General features: G+C 47.8%; 1 protein-coding gene across 1 annotated transcript in view; it reads right to left on the bottom strand.

Moving 5' to 3' along the window:
- TMEM26 (transmembrane protein 26) overlaps positions 1-20,701 on the bottom strand; it is a 39,036-nt gene extending 18,335 nt beyond the window's left edge. The window contains exons 1-2 of the mRNA XM_060241095.1: positions 20,511-20,701; positions 5,609-5,687 (exon numbers count right to left, since the gene is read on the bottom strand). Of these exons, the coding sequence (XP_060097078.1) occupies positions 5,609-5,687; positions 20,511-20,701 (270 nt within the window). The remainder of the gene's footprint in view (positions 1-5,608; positions 5,688-20,510) is intronic.
- Between the last annotated feature and the right edge of the window lie 6,114 nt (positions 20,702-26,815).

Below are 26,815 nucleotides of genomic sequence, written 5' to 3' on the forward strand. Positions count from 1 at the left end.
CCTGCTTCGCTTCCAGTATCTGATGAAATTGGGCTAGCCTGGGCTATCCCAGTCAAGGTAGAAGGGTGGGGGGAGTACTATAAAAATATTGTCTGGGAAGAGAGTGACAACAGACAAATGAAATTGCCTGAACATAAAACAAATTCTGATTGAGTAAACAGTTGCAATCAAAACAAAACTGGAGTTTGGTAACAGCTGAAAGATTAAACGATTTATCGAAGTGTAAACTCCTTGGGCTTTGTCAGCTAGAAGTTGACCCTCCCGAACACTGTATACATTTGAAGTGGAAAGCTTGACATGACTTTCCCATCTATCTTCCTAACCATCTCTGAAACATCTCATTCCAGGCTCATAAAAAAAAGATAAGAATTTTGACTGAGTTGTAAGTAACTGAAGATTTTGCTCTTCTCAGGTGTCTTCAAAAGATGACCAGATGGTCTGCAGGATATCTTTTTTTTTTCTTACCTGTTTACTGTTTGTGAGCAACATGTTTAAAAATGTCAGAAGATAACAAACTCAGCTATGAACTAAAAAGCTGTGTAATCCAAATCTTACCTCTGCCGTGAGCTCACTAGGCAAAACTGGCCTGCCTTACGGTATAATTGTAAGGGTTGTGAAGCACTTTGAACTGTCTAAAGCAAGAGTTCCCAATTTTGTTGAACCTGTGGACATGTTTTGAATTTTTAGAATGGAATGCCATTGGGGACTGGGGCCAGTCACAAAATGGCTCCCACAGAGTACTGGGGTCAGTTGCTGGTGATTCCTAGAGTGGACAGACAGCGTCATGCAGTGGTTAGAGCAGAGGTGTCAAACATCTGGACTGGGGGTCGAATCAGGCCCTCGGAAGACTATCAGGCTGCCGAGCAACTGGCTGTCATCTGCTTCCTTCTCCCTCTCTCTTGCTTCCTTCTGGATCACAGCTTTCTTTGCAAGGCTTGCTCAATCACACAGAAGCTACAGAGCAAAACCTCTATTTTCTCCATTGGCTGAGGCTCCTCGCTTGGGGAGGAAGGAAGAACTTGCTTTGTCAGGCTCTCTCAATCGCACAGCAGAGCTACTGAGCCAAGTGTCTCTTCCTTCTATTGGCTGAGGCTCCTCCCCCTCCTGGTCCCCTGGGGAAGGAAGGAAAGAGCCAGAGCTTCCTTTGCCCAGTTCCCTGGATCCCATGGGAGAAATACAAAGAAAGTACTTTTAAGACCTTTAATATTTTAAGCATGGTTTAAGTTTTGTGTGTTTTTTTTAAATTAAATTGTGTTTGTGTCCTTTATAGCATTCATATCCCTGCTATCTAATCTTAAATAAGTATGCATTTGGCCCAGCCCAACATGGCCCAGCCCGTCAAGGTCACATTTATATCAGATCCAGCCGTCTTAACAAATGAGTTCGACACCCCTGGGTTAGAGTGTTAAACTAGGATTTGGGACACCCAGGTTATACTGCTTTGCCATGGAAGCTTGCTGGGTGACCTTGGGCCATTCTCAGACTAAATTACCTCCTGGGGTTGTTGTGGGGATATAATAAAGGAAAGGAGAATTATGTAAGCCGTCTTGGGTCCCCACTGTGAAGAAAGGCAGGGTGTAAAGGAAATATTTAATAGTAAAGTGGCCAGCTACTGTGCCTATCATGGCAGCACTGCAAAGAGGCCTCCCAGAGATGTGGTTGCCTGTTCTAGATTGGGAAATTCCTAAGACATTTTGGTGTGGATATGGGTCGTTTTGTAGAAAAAATAGGTGGTGGAGCTCATTAGCATATCTCATTAGCATATGCTGCTTCCCCCAGCCAAAAGCAACAAGACACAAGAAAGGAGAGCCCTGAGCGAGCGAGGCCTGCTTGGGATGGCTAGAGATCCAGCCAGCCCAAACAAGCCTCGCTCACCTGGGGCTCTCCTTGGCTACCTCCCCCAGTCAAAAGGCCAGCAAGCCACCTGCCACCCAAAATAACATAAGAAGTGGAGAAAGGGTGGTGCGGACTTCTCCAGGGTGGTGTGGACTTCTGGGGGTGTGGCAAAGCCCCTGGTGGTTGGCTGGCTGGCTGGCTGCCCGCTCTCCTAATCCAGGGACTGTTATACAGCTGCACCTATGATTCAATGGACAAGGTAGGTAGGTGGGGAGGAGGAAGGGAAACCCTCAGAAAGGTTCCGGAGCTGCAGTCCTGTGAGCTCCTGCTGAATCTGAGGCCTGGGTGTGGAGCCTGGAGAAGGCAGGGTTTGGGGAGCGGAAGGACTTCAGCAGGATATAATGCCGGAGAGTCCAGCCTCCAAGGCAACCATTCTTCTCCAGGAGAATCGATTTCTGTAGTCTATAGTTCAGTTGTAATTCCAGGTGATCTCCAGGCCCCACCTGGAGGCTGGAAACTATACCCACAGGCTACGCAGTGTGTATCTGAATTTCCTAATTGTTTCCGTATAGGGCTTTTTTTTTTTTGTAGAAAAAGCCAGGCAGGAAGTCACTGGTCACACCCCCTGACGTCACCATTGCTTCACACAGGGCTTTTTTGCAGAAAGAGCCCAGCAGGAACTCATTTGCATACTAGGCCACACCCCTGCTGCCAAGCCAGCCAGAACAGCGTTCCTGTGCGTCCCTGCTCAAAAAAGCTGTGTTTACACACACACAGCTAGTACTTCCTTGCCAGCTCCTCCCCACTCCACAACTATAATAAATAACAAAGGAATATAAATGTAGATCCACACTCCTAGAAGATTTATTTATTGTATTTATTTTAGCTCACTTGAGTTCTCTCAGAACTCTCTCAGCCCCACCTACCACATGAGGTGCCTGTTGTGGGGAGAGGAAAGGAAGGCAATTGTAAGCCGCTTTGAGACTTAAGGTAGAGAAAAGTGGGATATAGAAACCTACTCTTCTTCATCATGATTTATATCCCAACTTTCTCCACAAAGTGGCTTACAGCATTCTCCCCTTCTTCATTTTATCCTCATAACAACCAGGGGTGAAATTCTAGCAGGGGCTCCTTTGCATATTAGGCCACACCTCTCAGATGTAGCCAATCCTCCAAGAGCTTACAAGGCTCCTTTTTGTAACCTCTGGGAGGATTGGCTACCTCAGGTGGGTGTGGCCTAATATGCAAAGGAGCACCTGCTAGAATTCCACCCCGACAACAGCCCTGTGAGGTAGGTTGAGTGACTATATGTGACTGGCCTACGGTTACCTGGCAAGCTCCCATGGAACTGTGGAGGAATCGAATGCGGGTCTCCCGGATCCCAGCCTAACTACTACACCACACTGCATTCACGTTGTATATAGCAATCAGCCACACATGACATGTTTTCCTGTGTGTGTGACCTTGGTGTATTGGTCTGCACATTAATATAATGTCACACAATTATGTACTGTGATTTCAAACCTGGAGTGCAAATGAGCCATGACAACGAAGAAGGGAAATGACATTAATTTAATCACAGCCAGTCATGTCTAATAAAACAGGAAAGGGAGAAATGCAAATGAAACACAAATAGCTGTTTTTAATGGCGCTCTAACAAGAGATGGTAGATACAAATCTCTCGTTGAAGTGCGGCAACTGACTAGCATGGTACAATTTGTGCTCAAACAGCTTTGTGGTTTGGTAAACCGCACGATTTATTTCGCACGGAGCTCTCGCAACTGGATAATGAGTGTGGTTTCTACCCACTGTCTTTATCATAAGAAAGATGATCGAAATGTTATACGTGCCTCTAATTTTGAATCTGGTAGGCTTTACAGCTCCATGCTGACTGTGTTCGAAAATAAAAATAAAAAGTTTAAGTTATGCAGTGCAAATTCTGTGACCCGCAGGCCTCATGCATATGGAACAGATGACCATCATTTCTCTTTGCATAACAGAAGCTGTAATTTAACTATTTTGTGATTTGCAGTGCTATCTCTAGTGATTCAAGGGTCAGCCTAGGAAGTGGGAGGTCCAGGGTCCGATACTGAGGAGGCTTGCTGGGTGACCATGGGAGAGCCAGTTTGGTGTGGTAGTTAAGTAGGCAGACTCTTATATGGGAGAACCGGATTTGATTCCCCACTCCTCCACTTGCACCTGCTGGAATGGCCTTGGGTTAGCCATAGCTATCACAGTAGTTGTCCTTGAAAAGGCAGCTGCTGTGAGAGCCCTCTGGGTCCCACCCATCTCACAGGGTGTCTGTTGTGGGGAGAGAAGATATAGGAGATTGTAAGCCGCTCGGAGTCTCTGAGTTCAGAGAGAAGGGCGGGGTATAAATCTGCAGTCTTCTTCTTCTTCTCAGCCTGACTTACCTCACAGGGTTGTTTGTATGAGGCTAAAATGGAGGAAGACAGAATGCTCCTTGAAGTCCCCAGATGGGGAGAAAGTGCAATATTAAAGAGAGAAAAAATAAATTCTGGGTTCTTAAAGCAGTGTCAATGAATAGATTCTATCTGTCCAGGGCAAGCCCTGGATGTTCTGATGCTATACACAGGATATCCAAATAAATGCTCTCTCTTTTTCTCTCTTGCTTACACACACACACACACTTAAATAAGTACCTCAAATCTGCTGGCTTAAGTAGCCTGGCTAACTTTGTCATTAGCTCTGTTTCTGTCTGTATCCCCTCAGGGTTTTCCAATTTGTAGATGGGGTGTGGAATCTGCAGACTACAGAGAGAAGGGCGGGATTCAGAGAGAAGGGCGGGGAGAAAATGGAAGCTTTGGAGGGTAGGCCTCTGTGGCATTGTGAAAAACAAACCACTCGGACGCTGGTCTGATACTTGCAGTGCTTGTTTGTTTGTTTGCGTATTTATTTATTTATCTATTTATTTATTTATAATGTTAAATTTCTATCCTGCCCTCTCCTCAAGCGGACTCAGGGCGACTAACAATCAGTTCTATAATACAATATAAACCAATAAAATACAATTTAAAACATTTTGTGGTGCCGTACAGCTTTGATATGGCGGGATCTTTCTTTTTGCTGTTAGTGACCCTGTAATGTTCGTAGCTCCTCAGCGGTGTAAGGTGGCAGTTCTCTCCCGGTTTAAGTGTTGAAGGCCTGTCGGAACAATTCAGTTTTGCAGGCCCTGCGGAACTGAGAAAGATCCCACAGGGCATTCCACATTTTTGGTGCTGCCATCGAGAAGGCCCTGACCCGTGTAGAACACAGCCTGACTTCCTTTGGTCCGGAGATGGACAATAGGTTTTGTGTCCCTGAATGCAGTGCTCTCTGGGGAACATGCGGAGAAAGGCGGTCCCATAGATAGGCAGGCCCCCGACCATAGAGGACTTAAAGGTCAAAAACAACACCTTGAAACAGACTTGGAACACAACAGGCAGCCAGTGCAGCTCTTTCAGCACAGGCCGAATGTGCTCCCATCTAGGGAGCCCCATTAACAGCAGCACTGCAGTGTTCTCCCATTTGTGCCTGTCCTTCGAGTCAATTCCCCAAGAGCTTAAATCCCTCACACCTAAACCTGGAGCCCCTGACTCTTCAAGGTGCCTTGTCCCCACTTCCGACTTGCCACAGGCATCACATTCTCGCTGAGCTCCTTCCCCAGGCCCTGCCCCCCCCCAATTCTACAGGAACCCCACCCCACAAGTCAGAGCTGGCCACCCTACCCCCGTCCCATATCCTTCATGCATTGAAACCCAAAATCCAGTACCTGGTTTTCAGGATGAAGTTCCAAAAGCCACAATAAAGGGACTATGCTGATAAGATACAGCAATATTGCTGGGGAAAACCTGGGAAGGAAGAAAAAGAAGCATGAATTGCATGGTCCATTAATTCCTTATTGTAGATCGCTGGGTGGTGAGAACCAGAGAGGATTGTGAGGCACTCCAAACGGATCTGTTGAGGCTGGGTGAGTGGGCGTCAACGTGGCAGAGGTTCAATGTGGCCAAGTGCAAAGTAATGCACATTAGGCCAAGAATCCCAGCTACAAATACAAGTTGATGGGGTGTGAACTGGCAGAGACTGATCAAGAGAGAGATCTTGGGGTCATGGTAGATCTCACTGAAAATGTTAAGACAGTGTGCAATCGCAATAAAAAAGGCCAACACCATGCTGGGAATTATTAGGAAGGGAACTGAAAACAAAGCCAGTATCATAATGCCCCTGTATAAATCGATGGTACGGTCTCATTCGGAATAGTGTACAATTCTGGTCACCACATCTCAAAAAGGATATTCTAGCATTGGAAAAAATCCAGAAAAGGGCAACTAGAATGATTAAAGGTTTGGAACACTTTCCCTATGAAGAAAGGTTAAAACACTTGGGGCTCTTTAGCTTGGAGAAACGTCGACTGCGGGGTGACATGATAGAGGTTTACAAGATTATGCATGGGATGGAGAAAGTAGAGAAAGAATTACTTTTCTCCCTTTCTCACAATACAAGAACTTGTGGGCATTCGATGAAATTGCTGAGCAGTCGGGTTAAAATGGATAAAAAGAAGTACTTCTTCACCCAAAGGGTGATTAACATGTGGAATTCACTGCCACAGGAGATGGTGGCGGCTACAAGCATAGCCAGCTTCAAGAGGGGATTGGATAAAAATATGGAGCAGAAGTCCATCAGTGACTATTAGCCACAGTGTATATATGTGTTTTCTAGAGCTGCCATATGGAATGAGAAGGACAGAAGCAGGGCCAGATTAAACCCTGTGGAGGCCCCTAGTCAGTCAAAATCTCGGGCCCCCCCTCGCAAATTATCTCAGAGTTGGAGTGGTCACCCTACCACCTGCGGCCTCCACTGCAGCCTGCAGGCACCTTCTCAAAAGCCTCTTTGACAAAGCTGCAGGGGAGAGGCAGAGAGAGGCAAACTTGGCAACAGTGCCAACAGCAGCCACACCAGGCAAGTCGGGCAAAGAGTGGCTCAGTTGCTGGCTGCATGCGCAGGCTGGGAGGGCTGCAAGCAGGGGGGAAACCAGGGGGGGGGAGACAGCCTGAGGCCCCTAAAAGCATGGGGCCCCATAGGCCAGTGCCTATCTGGCCTAATTGTTAATCCGGCCCTGGGGCAGAAGCCATGCTATGTTTCAGGATGCCTGGGGAGCCACAATAGAGGGCAACATTAACTGCTTTGCCTTCAGAGCAGATGCAGCCAGAAGGGGGCAACCTCGAGCTTGGGGGAGGAAGAAGTGAGGGAGGTGGTGATGATGGCGGGAGATGCTGCCTGAGCTCTTTACTCTGCCTCCTGCTTTTGCAAGACTGGTTTATATTAACCGAGGGAGCCTCTCCTGCTTTCCAAGAGAAGGAGAAGCAGATTCTAAATGAGTTCGTTCTGGTTTCCACTCCTAGCCGCTTTCCTGAAGCCTCCTTCCATTTCCCACCTTCCTTGACCTTGGCTAGTTCAGCCAAAAGCTGTCCCACTGAACCCTAAAAAAAGTCTAGAACCGGTCCATATACACATTGATTTCATTTAGTGCAGAGCAGACGGAGCCAAATGAAATGTGGGACTTTCTGTGTCAAAAGTCTCCCCATGCTATTCATTTTTTTTTCTTTTTAAACCTCCTTATGTAGATATACTTAAAAGAAAAGGTTTGGATGGTTTCTGCTAGCTCTTCTACGCATGGATTTTCCCTTCTGCTTGCATTAAGCAAAGCCGTCCAACCGGGCTCCATTGGATTGCTGCAAGGGAAGGCAGGTGTGGGAGCGGAGAAGGATGGCCCGGGTACGTTTTGCAAGCTCAGCTGGAGACGCCACGCTGCAGGACTCTCGTCCCTCTTGGATTGCAGAATTTGAAAAATTCTTCCAGCTGGCCTGGAAACGGTACTGAGTTAATAAAGCTGTCTTTCGCCAACTGAGCTTCAGGATGTTAGCTCCGGCTTTCTCTTCCAAAGCAGGATCTTTTTTGGGGGGGAGGGGATGGATTTTGGTCCTCTTTGCTACATCCTTTTCTTCCAGTATCTGCTCCTAAAAAAATTGAACACTATCGTCCCTGCCTTTTCATTGAAGGAGTATTTACGCATATAGCATGCATTGTTTATTTTAAAACTTTACATCCTGCCCCCCCCCCCCATCAACTGGGACTCGAGATGAATAAAGCTTTTGATCTCCCTTTATTTATTACGTACCCTGGGACTCCCTGAATATTGCGCAAACAAAAAAATAATAAAACGACCAATAACGACAAGGGAACAAAAAAGACTTTGCAATGAAACCGGAGAGCGTGGAATAAAAATTAATTCTAAAATACTAGTTTCAGAACCAACACAGACGGAAGTGGAAAGGTAATCAAAGAAGACAAGAGTCTCAAAAAGGAAAAATAAATTTACACCTCCAGCTACGGTTGCCAGCCTCCAGGTGGGCCCGGGAGATCCCCTGCTTTTACAACTGATTCCAGCTGGCAGAGATCAGCCCCCCCCCCCCCCCGTGGAAAATGGCTGCTTTGCAGGGTGGACTTTGTGGCACTACACCATTCTGAGGTTCCTCCCCTCTCCAAACCTCACCCTGTACTACATCCACTCCCAAAGTCTCCAGGTATTTCCCAACCCAGACCTGGCAACCTTACCTCCAGCTAGGTGAGGTGAGGGGGCAGGCAAATGTAGTCAACAATAGGACTGACAAATACCCAGGACAAAAGGAATGGGAGGAGTTCTGTTTTGCTCAGGACCAGGTATGGGGTTGCACGCCTCCAAGTGTAGCCAGGCTCCAGGTGTAGCGATTCTCCAGGGTCTCAGGCAGAGGTCTTTCACTTCACCCGCTACCTGATCCTTAACTGGAGTTGCTGGGGATTGAACTTGGGACCTTCTGCATGCCAAGCAGATGCTCTACCACTAAGTCATGGCCCCTCCACATTTCATGGTTCACAAGCAGGGCTTTTTTTGTATCAGGAACTCATTTGCATATTAGGCCACACACCCCTGATGCAGCCAATCCTCCAAGAGCTTACAGGGCTCTTAGTACAGGGCCTATTGTAAGCTCTTGGAGGATTGGCTGCATCAGGGGTGTGTGGCCTAATATGCAAATGAGTTCCTGATACAAAAAAGCCCTGGTCACAATACACTAAAGTATGACACCACCTTCTGAAGAAACTCAAGGGTGGGAAAGGTAGAATGGATAGGTATAGATAGATCGTACAGACAATGGTATTCAAAGCTGCACAACTACATTTTCCATTATCTAATTTGTATATACTCAGGCTGCCCTGAGTGACTGTAATGAATTTCAGGCCCTTTGGCCACAATCCAATTCACAGTTGCACGTGTGTAATCTCTGCTGAAAACAACGGGATTTAAGTGTTTCTTGACTGCATGCTGGACTGCAGCCCTTTGGCTTGAAATTAGCTGATTTAAAAAAATGAAACAAAAAGTCAATTCTGGAGATGAAGCCAAATTAAATGAAGACTTTGGCCAATGCAACCAAATGAAAAGTGCAATGAATCTGTCAAAAAACCAAATCTGAAGTGGTTGGTGGTGGGAAGGCCATTGGCTATTACTCCTGCATGCAAGGAAAGTAAGGCCAATGAACAAAGCAACAACAACAACAACAACAAAAGGTCTGGTCACAAAGGGATTGCATGTGAGTTTAAGCATTTGCTAAAGTATTTGACTATCATAAATGATGGAAAATAAATAGTTCAACTGTCTTCAAATATACAGGAAAACTGTCAGGCACAGAACTATTGTATGCTATATAGAACTCTGCAAAATGTTCTATGCCACCTCCCTGTATTGCATGCTATACAAAATTCTGTAAAATGATCTTTCCCTCCTCCCAGTCCAACCTCCCTGTAGTGTATGCTCTATAGAATTCTGCCACCATCTCCCTGTCCCCTGCATGAACTGGCAGAGCATCCTACCCTGCATCCAAGGAGACCTTTTCATCACAGAATGCAGAGCAGGGGTGTCAAACATGCGGCTCAGGGGCCAAATCAGGCTCCTATCAGACCCCCTGAGCAACTGGCTGTCATCTGCTTCCTTCTCCCTCTCTCTTGCTTCCTTCTGCATCACGGCTTGCTTTGCGAGGCTTGCTCGATTGCACAGGAGCTATAGAGCAAAACCTCTATTTTCTCCATTGACTGAGACTCCTCCCTTGGGGAGGAAGGGGAGGAGGGAGAGCTTGCTTTGCTAGGCTCTCTCAATCACACAGCAGAGCTACTGAGCCAAGCCTCTCTTCCTTTTATTGGCTGAGGTTCTTCCCCATCCTGGTCCCCTGGGGAAGGAAGGAAAGAGCCAGAGCTTCCTTTGCCCAGTTCCCTGGATCCCATGGGAGTAATACAAAGAAAGCACCTTTAAGACCAACGAGTGCTAATATTTTAAGCATGTTTTATTTTAAGGGGGGGAGTTTTGTTAAAAAAATGTTTAGTTGTGTTTGTCTGCGTCCTTTATAAAGTTTATATCTTTGCTACCTAATATTAAATAGGTACACACATGGCCCAGCCCAAGAAGATCTCATTTATGTCAGATCCAGCCCTCATAAATGACACCCCTGTGGCCCAATCTTGAATTAGAGTTTCCTGTTTGATTCTCCATAAGCCAATACACCAACCTGAACAAGAACTGGAGGTCTGAACTGCACAGGCAGGTGGCATTAGACAAGTATAAAAATAGCAAAGTGTCAGGTAAATATACATTTGTCATTTTAAAATTTGTTCTTTATTTAGGTTGATGGCATACAGTAGGAGAAGGGAGCCATGCCCATTCCATTTACTGTCTTTTTTTTTATCAGACAGGATTTCAGGGGGGGAGGCTTTTCACACCTTTGCAGGACAAACAGCACCTATAAAACTCTTCCTTCCACAAAACTCTTCCAGGTACAGATCGAGAGCTCTGTGGTCTTTTCTAACATCTAGGTGCCTTAATTCCACAAGTGAAAGCTCCAATTTTGATCCCTGGGCTTCCCCTTCCAGGCAAAAAGTCCCCTAGGTTAGAGTTGCCACACCCTGGGTTTTAGCAAGATTCTCCCTGAGAAAACCCCAGGGCGCAGCTTCTGGAGTTACTCCTTCCCCTCCCTGGAGGAGAGCAGGAGAAAAACAAAGCTTTACAACCATAGAGTTTCCAGCAATTCTAGAGTGGACTGACATCACTTCCGGGTTTCCCTGGAAGTGATGTAACTCCACTGGCCAATGGTGCCCCCCATCCACCTGTAACCAGAGTGATGAGGTAAGTGCAGCAGATCTTTCCAAAGACTGCTAATGCTGTCTTTTTTTGGGAGGGGGGCATGGTCTCCTCTCACATGTTGATGCCAGGAACTCTGGCAGAACCACAATTCCCACCCCCCCAGGGATGCCATTGGAGGTTTTAGTATGGGCTGGTGGGTCAAGATCTTCAGCATGGTCTAAAAGACTGCTCTTGAATGTTTTCAAGGTTAAAATACAGACAACAATTACACTGTAGTAGAGGGGTGTCAAACTCATTTGCTATGACATAAATGTGTCCTTGTTGGGCGAGGCTATGCATGTCATAAAATATAATGCCAGGTAGGGGAGATATAAACTTTATAAAGGACACAGACAAACACACACATACAGCCTAATCCACCTCACAGCAGGAAGAGAGGCTTGGCTCAGTAGCTCTGCTGTGCAACTGAGAGAGCCTGGCAAAGTTAGCTCTCCTTCCACCACTTCATCCCCAAGGGAAAAGCTTTGCTCTGTTGCTCCTGTGTGATTGAGCAAGCCTGGCAAAGCAAGTTGTGATACAGAAGGAAGCAAGAGAGGGAGAAGCAGATGACAGTGAGTTGCTTGCAGGCCTGATAGTAGGGCTGCAAAGTCGTGTTGCACAAGCCCCTGGGCCAGGCAGGGGTTCTCCTGCCTTGGAGGTTCCCAACCCACTGGCTCACATTGGGCTGGTGGGGAGAATCTCCCCCGATGTCACCAGCACGATGACATCACTTGCAGGTCACAACATCATGCCGGTGACATAGTGCGCTGACCACTCTAGGCGTTTCTGGGGAAACTCTATGTACCATGGTACTCAATGTACCATAGAGTTTTCCCCTCCCAAATTGCTAGAGTGTCTGGGAAAACCATAGAGTTTTCCCAGAAACACCTAGAGCGGCTGGCACACAATGTTGCCGGTGCGATGACATCACTTGCGGGGGACTTGGCAACCCTACCTGATAGGAGCCCTCCAGGGGTCTGAGTTGGCTCCTGAGCTGCATGTTTGACACCCCTGCTGTAGTAGTATTGGTTCAAGTTTCTTCTTTACTCAGTGTCATAACTATAGGAAGTAATACCAAATAGGTGCAAAAAGATTTGGGTCTTTGGCATGTGGTGTTAATAAATGGGCCCATTTATAATGATAATCAGACTAATCAGAAATGGAGGTGATCCAAAGGAAGAACACAAGGGGTGGTAGGAGACTGCCTGTCCACTACCCAAAAAAGGGTTCCTAGCCTCCAGGTGGGGCCTGGAGATCTCCTGCTATTACAACTGATCTCCAGCAACAGAGATAAGTTCCTCTGGACAAAATGGCTGCTTCAGAATGGGCTCTATGGCATTGTATAGTGTTGAAGTCCATCTTCCCCTGAACCCCACCCTCCCCAGATACTTCCCCCCAAATCTCTAGATATTTCCCAACCTAGAGCTGGCAACCCTAGCCCAAAGAACTGCTTGGAACACCACGAATGGACGTGACATCACTTCCTCCCAGGCTGCCTGGGTTGAGGGCAGAGTCTGGAGGATCCAGAAGTTCTGTGGCTCATTGTCTTTTCCCCAGCAGCAGCACAGAAAATGATGTACCTCCCAGACCTGCCTCACCACTAGGGATGCCATCTCAGGGTTGGGAAATTCCTGGAGATTTGGGGTAGAGCTTGGGGAGGGCAGGGTATGGAGAAGGGAGGGACTTCACTCAGTGGGGCACGATGCCATTTGGTCCACCTTACAAAGCAGCCATCTGTCCCAGTCTGGTGTAGTGGTTAAGTGCTCGGATTCTTATCTGGGAGAACCGGGTTTGATTCCCCACTCCTCCACTTCGAGCTGCTGGAATGGCCTTAGGTCAGCCATAGCTCTCGCAGGAGTTGTTCTTGAAAGGGCAGCTGCTGTGAGAGCCCTCTCAGCCCCACCCACCTCACAGGGTGTCTGTTGTGGGAGGGGAGAGGTAAAGGAGATTGTGACTGCTCTGAGACTCTGAGATTCAGAGTTTAGGGCAGGATATAAATCCAATATCTTCTTCTTCCAAGGGAACTGATCTCTTTCGTGTGGAGATCCGTTGTGATTCTAGGAGATCTCCAGGCCCTGCCTGAAGGATAGTAACCTGACTCGCTGTCACCCAGCCTGGGGCAACCAGAGGCCTTGAACTAGGCCTGCCTCTGCCTTTTCTTCTCAAACTGCACCCCTTTTTGCAACTTTTGTGCTAATTAAGAGGCTGCAGAAAAAGACCCGCAGGTTTGTGGGACTAAAGGAAGGGCTCCCGAGCTAAACCATTGAGGGACTGAATTCTTCCATCATAGGCAGTTCTCCCTTGCTTAAATCTATCACAGGAACCAGACTCAGCTGTTCAGAAGGTCTGACTGTGTTAGGGGATGAACAACGATTTGTCCTGGAGAGTGATAAAGCAGCGGGATGCCGATTTCCAAAGATACACCCGAGAAATAAAGCAGTATTTTCATTTTTGGGGAGTGAAGTCAGAGGCATATCCGTCAGCTGATGACAAGACAAACGAACACAGTGCAAACTTCACTGTGGCTTGAGGAAGGACATCTAATTGGCTGCTATTTGCTGGATTTTCTCCAGAACTTTGCAAGAACCTCGTATTAAAAAATGCAAAATGAGAATCTTGCTGGCTTGGACCAGGAGTCATAAGCCTACTTAGATTTGGGAATCACCCTTCATTGACCTGCATTCTTTAAAAAAAAAATTACTGTATGCGTCTCTTTCCTTCCTCTTTTCTCTTTCATCTGTTTCTCTCCTCTCCAGTCTGGTTCATGCCTACGTGACTCGTCTGCCAAACGATGATTCACTTGTGTGAATTTATTTTATTTATTACCAAAATAAATAAAATAAATCCTATCCTGGGCTATCAAGGCTAACAGATGGCTAGCAGATTAAAAATGCATAATAAAAACGTGTCTTAAAAAATCATTAAAGCCAAAGAAAAACACTTAAAACAAGTTAAAATCCACGTACAGTGAGTGCAGTAAAACACACCAAGGCTTAACAAATCCCAGGGGTCAAGTTGCTATGTCTCCTCAAAATCTTGGGCTGCAATCACACATGCAAAATAATGCACTTTCACTGCACTTTCAATGCACTGTCAAACTGGATTTTGTCAGTTCACACATAGCGATTCCCCACTAGCCTTGTCCTGCTCTCACTCTCCTCTTACATAAGAACATAAGAGAAGCCATGTTGGATCAGGCCAATGGCCCATCCAGTCCAACACTCTGTGTCACACAGTGGCCAAAAAAATTATATATATATATATATATGTACACACACACACACACATATACACACTGTGGCTAATAGCCACTGATGGACCTCTGCTCCATATTTTTATCTAACTCCCTCTTGAAGCTGGCTATGCTTGTAGCTGCCACCACCTCCTGTGGTAGTAGTACCTCCTTCTATCCGTTTTAACCCGACTGCTCAGCAATTTCATTGAATGCCCATGAGTTCTTGTATTGTGAGAAAGGGAGAAAAGTACTTTTTTCTCTACCTTCTCCATCCCATTCATAATCTTCTTCGTGGGGCTTCCATCGGATTTCGCGCAAGCTGCCCAGGGGGTGCAACTCACTCCGTCTCTTTCACACAGCAAGCAAGATCCTCTAAAAACTGGTTTCTGCTTGTCGCAGGAAAGAGGTGAAGCAAGTTGCAGCCCTGGGGCAGTTTGTGTGAAATCTGATGGAAGCCCCACAGAGAAGTGGAGTGGGAGAGTGGGATAAGGCTAGTGGGGAATCAGTCACAGTAAAATCCAGTTGGAAAGTGCATTGAAAGTGGATTGAAACTGCATTGTTTAGCATGTGTGATAGCAACTTCATTGTGGTGCCTAGTATTTTCGGCCATGATTTTGTTGCAGTGTCTTTCAGCAGTTTACAGTGAAAGTACAAAGGTTGGATCCAACCACTTTTTCCACTGGTGAAAATGAAAGGAAGGAGTTCCTTTTGGCCACCCAAAAGATCGTGTTCTGAGATTTTAGGACCTGCATGGATAAAAGCCATCTAGACTGGAGCCTGTAATAAGGAATGGAATTGGCCAAGATTGAGCAAAAATGCCCACTGGGTTTTACTAATCATTTTGCATCAAAATGTTTTGTTGTACGGCATATAAATAAACAGACATAAAGTTCTTGTCATTGCTTGCTTACCTGCACACTTAAATTTACACCTTTCAGTGGTAATGGATGATACGGTTGCCAGCTCCAGGTTGGGAAATACCTGGAGATTTGGAAGGTGGAACTTCAGGAGGGTGGGGCTTGGGGAGGGGCGGGACTTCAATGGGGTATAATGCCATAGTTTTGACCTTCCGAAGTGGTTGTCTTCTTCAGGTGAACTGCTTCCTGAGGCCTAGAAATCAGTTGTCATCCCAGAAGCTCTCCAGCCACCACCTGGAGGTTGGCAACCTTGTTATCAGCCCCAGTATTCAGTTAAATGTTTTGTTTTTTAAAAGTAATAGTGGAATTGGAGAAGTTAGATTAGGGTGAGAGGTTAGCTTTTTGTTACAGTGATGACAACAAGGATTGACCTCCTAGGGAACGCTAGGTGAAACAAAAAGCCTTCACCTCTTGGTGGAAGATGGCATCAGATGGGGACAGGCAAATCTCTCTGGGGAGAGAGTTCCAGAGTTTTGGTGCCATGACTGAGAAGGCCCTCTCCCAGATTTGCCGCCTAATCTCAGGAGGTGGGGCACCTGAAGCAGGACCTCAGAAGATGATCATTTGAAATGGCGCAGGTGGTAATGAATGAGCCATTCTGGGGCAGAAGCCATATGTAAGATTTTGTTATCATCTCCATTCAAGGTTCAGTGGAGCTTTCCAGCCGACATCTACATGGGCTTGCTGCTTGAGGATGCTGTTCTCTCCATTCCTGCTCATAGAGGGGCTCATGCCTCATTGGTGGCAAGTACACATTTTTACTAACTCCAGTAGTTATTCCAGCTGTGCCTCTCACTAGAAAAGCAAGAGTTACAGTGTAGTTCTAAGCAAAGTTATATCCTTCCATGCCTATTTGTTGACAGGTTCTTTTGGCCTCAGGCTGTGGGAGGGGTCGGGATTCTGTCAAAGGAGGGTACACCTCAAACCGGGCTGGAGGGGAGGTTAACTGCACCTGGGCCCCGCTTGCAGCCCTTGCACTTACTGCCCCTTCTCTCTGGGTAGCCCTTGCGACGGCAGTTCCGCACTCTTCCTCCCCAGTGTATTCGACGTCCTTCGTTCAAATAGGTATCCCTTGCGGCCCCTCCCCCTGGTTGCTCATTATCTTTATTGGAAGTAATGGGGGGAAGTCTGCGGATTGGAACTCGGCCACCATTCCTACGGCATTCTGGCCAAGGTTTCCTAGGACCCACCTGTCCACCCCCTGGTAGTTGCTGCCAAGGATGCTGCCCCTGTCCAGCGGAATCCCAGTTGGGAGGCCGGAAGGAAAGGCCAAGGGAGAGCCTTTCAGACAGTTATCCATGTTCCAATCACATCTATGCTAGATGACTGAAATGCCCTCAACATGGGGCTCCCTTTGAGAGTATTTGGAAGTGTCAACGGACCCAGCATGCAGCACAGAAGCTGCTGGTTTTGGAAGAGCACCATTGGCTACCAGTTTGTTTTTGGGCACATTTCCAGCTGCTGGTTCTTTTACATCCCTAAATGGTCCAAGACTCATAGACAAACATCCCCAACCAATGAAATTGCTGACATTTCTGTGCCCTCAACTTCTGAAGTGAGGTGGGTGGTTATCACGAGCAAGGCCTTCTTCGTGGTGTTACCCTGTCTATGGAACTCCATCCTCATTGGCTGGCCTGACATCTTCACTCCTGAGTTTTCAGTGCTATTTATATATATCCGGGAATTGGGTGACAAATAAGAAGATTATCATGAGATAACATTTTTAAACCTGCTGTGGTTTCTATTGATCATTTAACTGCTGGTGTTGCTACTTTTAAAAATGATTTTATTGTCTTATGAGATGAATATTTTTTTTAAAAAAATAGGAGCCATCTGGGAGCCTTGTGCTGAAAAACAAATATATTACATAAATAATTATTCAGTGGATGACAGGGCTTTTTTTTGTAGAACAATCTCATCAGGAACTCCCCCATGCCTTCCCCAGCATGCCTGCTACAGGGAACATGCTGGGGAAGGCTGAAGCCATTGTGGAGGCATTTAAAGATGCCTCCCTGTGCCTTCCCCAGCATGCCAGCCGGAGTCCTGGTCAGCGCTCCACTCCTGTGCACTCCCATCTCAAAAAAAAAAGCCCTGGTGCTTGGTAACCAGGTACTGAGTTATCATCTGAAGACCACTTTGCTGGGAGTAAGCACTGCTGAACAGACATGAGCATGATTCTGAGTAGACCTGCTCAAGATGGCACTGACAATAGGGTTGCTAACCTCCAGGTGGGGCCTGGAGATCTCTGGCTATTACAGTTCCCCTGGAGAAAATGGCTTTTGGAGGGTGAACTCTTGTCTTAATAGGATCTCACTGCCACAATAAAATCTCTCCCCCATACTACTGATCTGAACATATTACAGTTGATCTAGAGAGGAGTCCATGGAATTTCACAGCTGGGGAGATGGAGATTTGGGAGACAGCACCCACCCACTCACCCTCCCTTCCCATTTCCTCTTGGCCTATTGCCATTCTCTGCCCCTCCCTTTTATTTGCTTCCCCTTCCCATGGATTGTTGTTGGGAAAGCGGTAGGTTTACCAACTTTCAGGTAGTACCCAGAGCTCTCCTGCTATTACATCGATCTGCAGGTCACCAAAATCAATTCCCCTGGAGAAAATGGCTGCTTTGGAGGGTGGACTCTATGGCATTTTACCCTGCGGAGGTTCCTTCCATCCTCCAACCCTGCCCTTTTCAGGGGCACTCCCCAAATCTCCAGGTTTTTCCCAACCCAGAGTTGGCAACTCTAGTAGCCAAGGCTTTTTTTTTTTAGAAAAAGCCCAGCAGGAACACATTTGCCTATTAAACCACACCCCCTGATGTCACCATTGTTTCACACAGGGATTTTTGTAGAAATGGCCCAGCAGGGACTCATTTGCATATTAGGCCACACCCTCTGATGCCAAGCCAGCCAGAACTGCATTCCTCCTCCAGAAAAGCCCTGCTAGTAACAGAGGAGAAGTCAGGATAAATTGAAATATGCCTAAACTAGTCCCTTCTTCTGCCTATATTGCTGTTGTTTCTTGTCTTCCTCCCCATCATTCTTTCCTCCAATGTTTCAGAATGCAGCCCAAAGAAACTGGTGATAGCACACCCCCAGGGGTCATTCTGTAGAAAAATAGGTGGTGGAGCTCATTAGCATAACTCATTAGCATATGCCACACCCCCACTAGCCAAAAGCAACCCGATGCAAGAAAGGAGAGCCCTGGGTGAGCCAGGCCTGCTTGGGCTGGCTAGAGATCCAGCTAGCCCAAGCAGGCCTCGCTCACTTGGCACTCTCCTTGGCCACCCCCACCCCAGTCAAAAGGCTACCAAGCCAGCTGCCACGCAAAATCACATAAGAAGTGAAGAAAAGGTGGTATGGGCTTCTCCAGGGTTGAATGAAGGCTGCTGGGGATGTGGTAAAGCCCCTGGTGGCTGGCTGGCTGACTGCTTTCCTAATCCAGGGATTGTTATGCAGCCGCACCTACTATTCAATGGACAAAGTAGCTGGGGAGGAAGAGGGGGAGCCCTCAGAAAGGTTCAGGAGCTGCACTCCTGTGAGCTTCTGCTGAATTCAAGGCTGGCACATCCCATTTGAGGTCAGAGCGCAACCTGGTTGTTGAGTCATGACTGACCAATGGAAGGCCAGTTGGGAACAGAGCAGGAGAAGAAGGTCTTTCACTCAAAGGAGACTGAGGATTGGTGGCCAAAAAGCACCATGACTGCAGTGACAGTTCTGTCCTGGCCACTTCCAGGCATCTGCTTTGGCTGATTCACACTACCAATGAATCACATGGGATGCAGAGACAGAAGTCAAGTCATCTTTGGGCCTGGGCTCTTTCGAGCCACTGTAGAAGGCCAGCCCTTAGGAAATGTTCATCTCTTCCAAGAAACCATCCCCTGCTTCTCTTGCAATAAGGGAATTCCCTTGGCTTCATTGTTTGTGAGAACCAACCATGGCCCTAAAAGCCATACTCGACACCAGGCCATTTGTTCAGCGGAGGTAACCGTTTTGTCCTGGACTGGATGACCTTGTCAAATCATTTAATGGCTGGAGGGGGGGGGAGGGGAGCCTCCGTGCTTTGCCTGAATCAAGAGATGTACCTCCAGACAGTCAAAGCTTTCATAGAGCTCCAATGAAAAACCTGCAGCAGGCAAGTGAGCATCAATTAATGCATTCAGGGTTCATAAAGCAAACGAAGTCTCCGGTGTTCCAACTGAAACCAGTCACAAAACTGAAGTCACACGGAGGGGGGGGGGGGGGGGGGAGGCGATTGGTGCGTGTGTGCGTGCGCTCTGCTGACTGTACATTTTTCGGTTGGCTCGCACAGGTCTTTGTTGCAGCCAGACCCAAAGCGTCCTAAATAAGTCTGGGGGGGCGGGAATGGGGATAAATACGAGGGGACAAGTTTTCAGCAAAGGATGGAGCTGCTCTGCTGCCGCTAGTCTGTCACACAGGGCTTTTTTTGAGCAGGAACGGACAGGAACACAGTTCCGGCTGGTTTGGTGTCAGGGGTGTGGCATAAAATGCAAATGAGTTCCTACTGGAACTTTTCTACAGAAAGCCCTGTGTGAAACAATGGCGATGTCGGGGGTGCGGCCTAATATGCAAATGAGTTCCTGCTGGGCTTTCCCTACAAAAGTAGCCCTGCTGATGCATACACAGGCTTGCTGTGGGGCCACAATGTTGCCCCCCCCCCCACACACACACACACACACACGGGTGCCATCCTAGGAACCTCTCCGGGTGCGTCCATCGCTTCCAGTCATTTCACTGTGAAGGGAAAGCAGAGATCGCAGCACTCTAGGAATGGTGCTCTCTCTTTCCAAGCATCCCTGTCCCGCAGCGGAGCACCAGCACGGCAGTGCCCCTCTCGTCTTCCTTCCTTCCTTCCTTCCTCGGCTTCTTAGTCCACTCTGCCCTTCCAAACCCAGCGCAGCCCCTAGCAAAGATCCGCAGGGCAGGGCAGGGCAGGGCGCGCGCGCGTCTTTGCGCTCCCGGGTGCTTATCTCGTCTCCCCCCAGCCGGCCGTTATGGGAAGCCAGATAACGCGTGGGCAGGAGCCACCATCGCCCCGCCGACGCGTGTGCCGTGCAAGGAAAAAGAGTTTGCAAACAGCCCGGTGCGGAGTTTCTAGAAAGAAAGGCAGAAGAGAAAAGGAGTGAGGAAAAGAGGGAAATCTGGGCTCTCTTGGAGCTGGCGGGGCTCGAGCAACGAGGGAAGAAGCAGAAGGCTCCCTTTGCTGCCCGTGGGAACGGACGGGAAGCAAAAGAGGCCAGGCGAGGAGAGGCACGAAGGGAGCGCGCCGTGGGGTCCGCGCGGCGCGGCGCACTTACCATTTGTAGCCTCTGCCCCGCTTCAGCTTGAGCGTGAGCGCCGTCTCCAAGCAGAGGAGCAGATGAAGCAGCGCCAGCAGCCAGTAGCGGGGGTCTTTCTTCACTTCGGTGACCCTCCAGACCCCGAGCAGGGAGTGCAAGACAAAGAGCAGGCGGGTGGCCAGCGCGTTGAAGAGCACCAGCAGCTCCATCCCCCTCTCCCAGCCAGCAGGGACCCGGGTGCCTATGGGGACGGCAGCCGCGGGGACAGGCGAGAGGCCGCAGACGCGCGCTCAGCAGAGGGGCGGCAGACCTCCTTCCAGCTCCACAAAGGGGCCCATTATAACAAAAAAGAAGCGGCCTCGTCCCTCCCCCAGGCTTCCTGAAAACTCTCGTGGAGGGAGGGGAAAAAAATCAAAGCCAGACCGCAGAAGAGCTTGGAGAGGTTTGGACAGCAAAGGCTCAGAGCTGGACTGGTTAAATTCACTGGAACAGCCCTGACTTTAACAAAAAGGGGGGGAAAGTTGTGCTTATCTTTTCTGGAGAAGTCACACCTCGGCCTTTGCTAGACTCGACAGGGCCTGAGGGGTGGCGAGAAGCGTCCCCTGGATTGTGCCTGGAGTTGCCACCCGAATAGTCAGGTGTTCCTCTTTGAGAAGCCTGCTGCTGCTCCCCAAAGAACAGAGCCCCATTGAGCCTGGCCCGTGCCCTGACTGAGGCTGCCGCCAAGGTGCTGGAACGTTCCTTATTTTGATTTGTCACACCTCTGTAACGTACGTAGGCGCTGCAGCTGCGCCCACGTTATTTTTCAAGACTTGTTTATGCAAACGGTGCCAGACGTCCCTTCGAGGTTCCCTCCTCCTGCCCGGGCACCAACGTTTTCCTAAATAGAGCCACTGTGCTGGCCTGTTGATCTTGGAGAGGGAGATGGTGATTTGAATTAGAACTCCGCAATGAACACCAAGTCACCAGGAAAAGGTCATTTTGCAGGCCTCCCATCTACCAGCTCTGCTGGGAGGAACAGGAGCGAGTTTTCTTTCTTTCTTACAACTCATTTGTTAGATTTTCACCCTGTCCTTCTGTAACGCTAGAGAGCCAGTTTGGTGTAGTGGTTAAGTGCATGGACTCTTATCTGGGAGAACCGGGTTTGATTCCCCACTCCTCCACTTGGCAGCTGCTGGAATGGCCTTGGGTCCGCCATAGCTCTTGTAGGAGTTGTCCTTGAAAGGGCAGCTTCTGGGAGAGCTCTCTCAGCCCCATCCACCTCACAAGGGTGTCTGTTGTGGGGGGAGAAGATATAGGAGATTGTAAGCCACTCTGAGACTGATTCAGAGAGAAGGGTGGGGTATAAATCTGCAGTCTTCTTCTTCTAGGTATCTCCAAGCCTCTTTATAGCAACTTCTGAGATTTAAAAAAGTGGTGTCTGAAGTCACCTAGAAATACAGACGCCAGCTTCCAGGTTGGACCTGAGGATCTCTAGGAGTTACAGCCCATCTCCTGACTACAGAGGTCCCTCAGAGAAAATGGGTGCTTTGGAGGGCGGCACTGTACCCCACTGATGACCCTGTCCTCCCCAGGCCACCTCCCCAAGTTTCCAGAGAGTTTCCAACCTGGAAATGGCAACCATACCCTCTTCCCCGTCCCTCACCAGTGGTTAGGAGGGACCCGGAAGCCCTACCTGGAAAGCTTCACAGCAGAGAATGGTTCTTCTGAAGCTGGGCTTTATGTAGTCAAGACCACAGTCCCAGCCGCTCCCATAAAATTGGGCTGGCTCACTCTGGGATGCTTACCACCACTGGAACACCCCAGCATCAGATACTGACAGTCGTGTGTGAATTAGTCAAGTAGGTTTCCACTAGAGGATGATTGTGCAACAGTTTATTTATTTGCCAAAATATTTATGCCACACCTTTCCCTTTGGCATAAGCGTTCCTCCCAAACTTTCTGAAGGGTTCCTCTCAAACTGAGGAGCCTTCCGTTGGAGGAAGTTGGAGGAGCAGGCCCTGTGGGAAGTGAAGGCATTGTCTGTTCCCTGTCTCGGCCTCCAGACTGCGTGGCAAGAGAGAACGGGCAGCTAAACAGGCCCACAGACCTTTCTTTCCTGTGTTTCCTCTTCTGCCACTGTCCCCTTTGAAATGTAGATTGTATTCTCAGGGACAACTTCCTTCCTTCAGTTCTCTGAGATGATGAAGAAGAAGACTTCAGATTTTTACCCCGCCCTTCTCTCTAAGTCAGAGACTCAGAGCGGCTCACAATCTCCTATATCTTCTCCCCCCACAACAGACACCCTGTGAGGTAGGTGGGGCTGTGAGAAATCTCCCAGAAACTGCCCTTTCAAGGACAACTCCTGCAAGAGTTATGGCTGACCCAAGGCCATTCCAGCAGCTGCAAGTGAAGGCGTGGGGAATCAAACCCGGTTTTCTCAGATAAGAGTCCGCACACTTAACCACTACACCAAACTGGCTATTTCTTCTCCCTGCACACCCCAAGGGGAACGACATACTGTCCTCTCTTGCAACCATGAAGCAGACGGCCCTCTTGCCATCTGCTTCCATCCTTAGCTAGTAAGTTAGTACTCTATCCTAACTCTCCTCTTTTCTAGCTATAGTATACTTCTCAAATAAAGAAAGAAGTATTTCTCTTTTAAACTGGCCACATGGCTCGGTGTAGCTTTGCAAGCTGAGCAACCTGGTGACTTTGGGGGTGGATCTGGGAGAGGGCAGGATTTGGGAAGGGGAGGGGCCTCAGCAGGGTACGATGCCATGGAGTCCACCCTTCAACACAGCCATTTTCTCCAGGGGAACTGACCTCTGCCTGCTGGAGATTAGTTGTAAAAGTGGGAGATCTCCAGGCCCCATTTCTGAAAAGTATATATACATAGTTAAAGTGTATCTAAATGGAAGTATACATAGCTTTCAGCTAGAGTTGCCAATCTCCAGGTGGGGGCAGAGGATCCCCCAGTTGGGAGGCCCTCCCCCTGCTTCAGGGTCCCTATGGAGGCCAATTCCCATAGGGTATAATGGAAAATTGATCCACAGGTATCTTGGGCTCTGGGGGACTGTTTTTTAAGGTAGATGCACCAAATTTGCAGCACAGCATCTGATGCCTCTCCTCAAAAGACACTCCAAGTTTCAAAAAGATTGGACCGGGGGGTTCAATTCTATGAGCCCCGAAAGAAGGTGCCCCCATCCTTCATTATTTCCAATGGGGGGGAAGGCATTTAGAAGGCATGCGGTCCCTTTAAATGTGGCCAGAACTCCCTCTGGAGTTCAATTATGCTTGTCATAAACTTGCTCCTGGCTCCACCCCCAAAGCCCCCAGATATTTCTTGAATTGGACTTGGCAACCCTACTTTCAGCCCACAACAACTTTGATCAGTGGCATATGGTATTCTATACTTTTAAGAAAGAGCTACTCAACACACAGCTACATGGAGTTAACTAAAAAGGTTTTCTGCAAGTCGAGTTAGCTTTCCAGCTTTTTGTAGAGAGCATTTTGTCAGCAATATTCAGAAGGCTTTTGCATCTCTTAAAGAAGAGTTTCAGAACTGGCTTGCTCCTATATTAAACGCTTAAGAAGAAGAAGAATTGCAGATTTATACCCCACCCTTCTCTCTGAATCAGAGACTCAAAGCAGCTTACAATCTCCCATATCTTCTCCCCACCACAACAAACACCCTGTGAGGTGGGTGGGGCTGAGAGGGCTCTCACAGCAGCTGCCCTTTCAAGGACAACCTCTGCCAGAGCTATGGCTGACCCAAGGCCATGCTAGCAGGTGCAAGTGGAGGAGTGGGGAATCAAACCCGGTTCTCCCAGATGAGAGTCCGCACACTTAACCATTACACCAAACTGAATCTTAAGTGATTAAACAAGAGTGTTAAAAAAGAGCATTTTGCCACCTAAATTCAGAAGGTGTTTGCATCTGGTTAGGTTCAGGACTGGCTTGCAGCATATAAAGTTAAACACTGAGAGGTAAGTTCTTAATCAAATTTCTAAACACTTTCTAAAAACACTTTGTGGGCACCAGAAAAGATGCCAGCAGGCACAATGGCACCCAAGGGCACCACACTGGGGGGCCTTGTTTTAGGATATTTGTCATCTTTATAAACAGTTGTGTCCTATTGCCGGTTTTAAAATTATTGAGCGTGGCTTGTGATGTTTTTTCTTTTGATTTATTCTCATGCCATAAGTCACCTTCAGTATCCTTTTGTAGAGAAGCAGGATATAAATATTTCAAAGGAGTAAATGATGTGCCAGCCTGGTAATATAGTAGACAGAGTAGTGGACTTAGGCCTTTGGATGACCTGGGTTTGAATCCCCTCTTCTACCATGGAAGCTTGTCAAGTGACCTTGGGCCCATCACAAACTCTTAACCTGGCCTGTCACAGGGCTGTTGTAAGGAAATGGAGGTGAGAGAACAATGTTCTAGGAGCGACTTTGAGTTTCAGCTGGGGAGAAAAGTGGGATGTAAATAAATAAACATACATGCAAATGGGATCCAGAAGATCAGCAAGATTTGTAGACCGTACGCTGAACATGAGTCAGCAGTGTGATATGGTAGCTCAAAAGGCAAATGTGATTTTGGGCTGTATCAACAAGAATAAGTGCCAAGTTCTACATCTGGGTAACAAAAATGAGCAACATTCAAACTGAATGGGGATATGCTTCTGAGTAGCAGTGTGGGTGAACAAGATCTTGGACCGTAATGCAGTCTCGCTGGACACTGCATTGGTCAAGCCACACCAGGAGTATTGTGTGCCATTCTGGAAGCCTTTGAGAAGGATGTGGACAGAATGCAGTGGGTACAGAGAAGAGTGACAAGGAGACCAAGCCCTATGAAAAAAGGCTGAGGGACTTGGGAATGTTCAGTCTGGAGAAGAGGAGGTTGAGGGGGAGACATGATTGCTCTCTAAGTATTTGAAGGGCTGTCTCTTAGAGGAGGGGAGGGAGCTGTTCCTGTTGGCAGCAGAAAAGATGACTCGCAATAATTGGTCTAAATTAAGGGCAGGAAAGTACCAATTGGATATTACAAAAAACTTTTTTACATCAAAAGTTGTCCAACAGTGGAAACAGCTACCTGGGGAGGCAGTGAGCGCCCCCTCACTGGCAGTCTTTATGCAGCGGCTGGATGAATACTTGTCAGGGATGCTCCAGGCTGATTCTGCATTGAGCAGGGGGTTGACCTAGATGGCCTGAATGGGCCCTTCCAATCCTGTGATTCTATAACAGAAATATAATATCCAGATAACGTGAAGTGATGGTATCACTTTGCTCTGGTTAGACCTCACCTAGAGTATTTGTGTTCTGTATGCAGCACCACAATTTACGAAGGATGCAGACAAGCTGAAACATGTCCAGAGGAGGGCAATGGAGATGGTGAGGGGTCTGGAGACCAAGTCCTATAAGGAAAGGAAAGGCTGAAGGACCTTGGTATGTTTAACCTGAAAGGTGATATGATCACCATCTCCAAGTACTTGAAGGGCTATCATATTGGTGCAGAGTTGTTTTCTCTTTTCCCAGAAGGTCGAACCCAGAACCAATGGGCTGAAATTAAATCAAAAGAGTTTCTGGCTAAACATTAGGAAGAACGTCCTGACAGAGCAGTTCCTCAATGGAATAGGCTTCCTCGGGAGGTGGTGGGCTCTCCTTTTTTGGAGGTTTTTAAACAGATGCTAGATGGCCATCTGACAGCAATGCTGATTCTGTATACTCAGGCGGCTCATGAGAAGAAGGGCAGGAAGGGTCGCATCAGTGCTTAGTTCTCATGTGCTCCTTCTTACACACCCAGGGAAATGCTGTTCACCACTTTGGAGCCAGGAAGCGATTTTCTCCAGGCCAGTTTGGCCAGAGATTCTGGAGAGGTTGTTTGGGGTCTTTTCTTTTGTTTTGTTTTTAGTGTGTGTGTGTGTGTGGGGGGGTTTGGCCATATTCTGGGCATAGAGCAGAAGTAACTGAGGGGGAGGGGAGGTGTTTGTGAATTTTCTACATTGTGCAGGAGGTAGGACTAGATGACCCTGGGGGTCATTTCCAACTCTATGATTCTATTATTCTAGGATCTAAACCAGCACAATAGCAAGGGATGGAGGCTGGTTGTGGCTTAGCCTAGAATGGTGAGGGGTCTGGAGACCAAGTCCTATAAGGAAAGGAAAGGCTGAAGGACCTCAGTTTCTGGACCAACAATTACTTTTCTGGAGCAATGGGAATACTTTCCCCATTATTGTTACTGTGGCGTTAGCCCTGAGCCAGTAACTAGCATCTTAATAATTACAGAGATGTAATGAGAGCACAGAGCCAGGTCACCTGGTTCTCGGAATCTTTCATTGCAAA

The sequence above is a fragment of the Heteronotia binoei genome, chromosome 6 (genome assembly GCF_032191835.1).
Source record: "Heteronotia binoei isolate CCM8104 ecotype False Entrance Well chromosome 6, APGP_CSIRO_Hbin_v1, whole genome shotgun sequence".
Taxonomy (NCBI): Eukaryota; Metazoa; Chordata; class Lepidosauria; order Squamata; family Gekkonidae; genus Heteronotia; species Heteronotia binoei.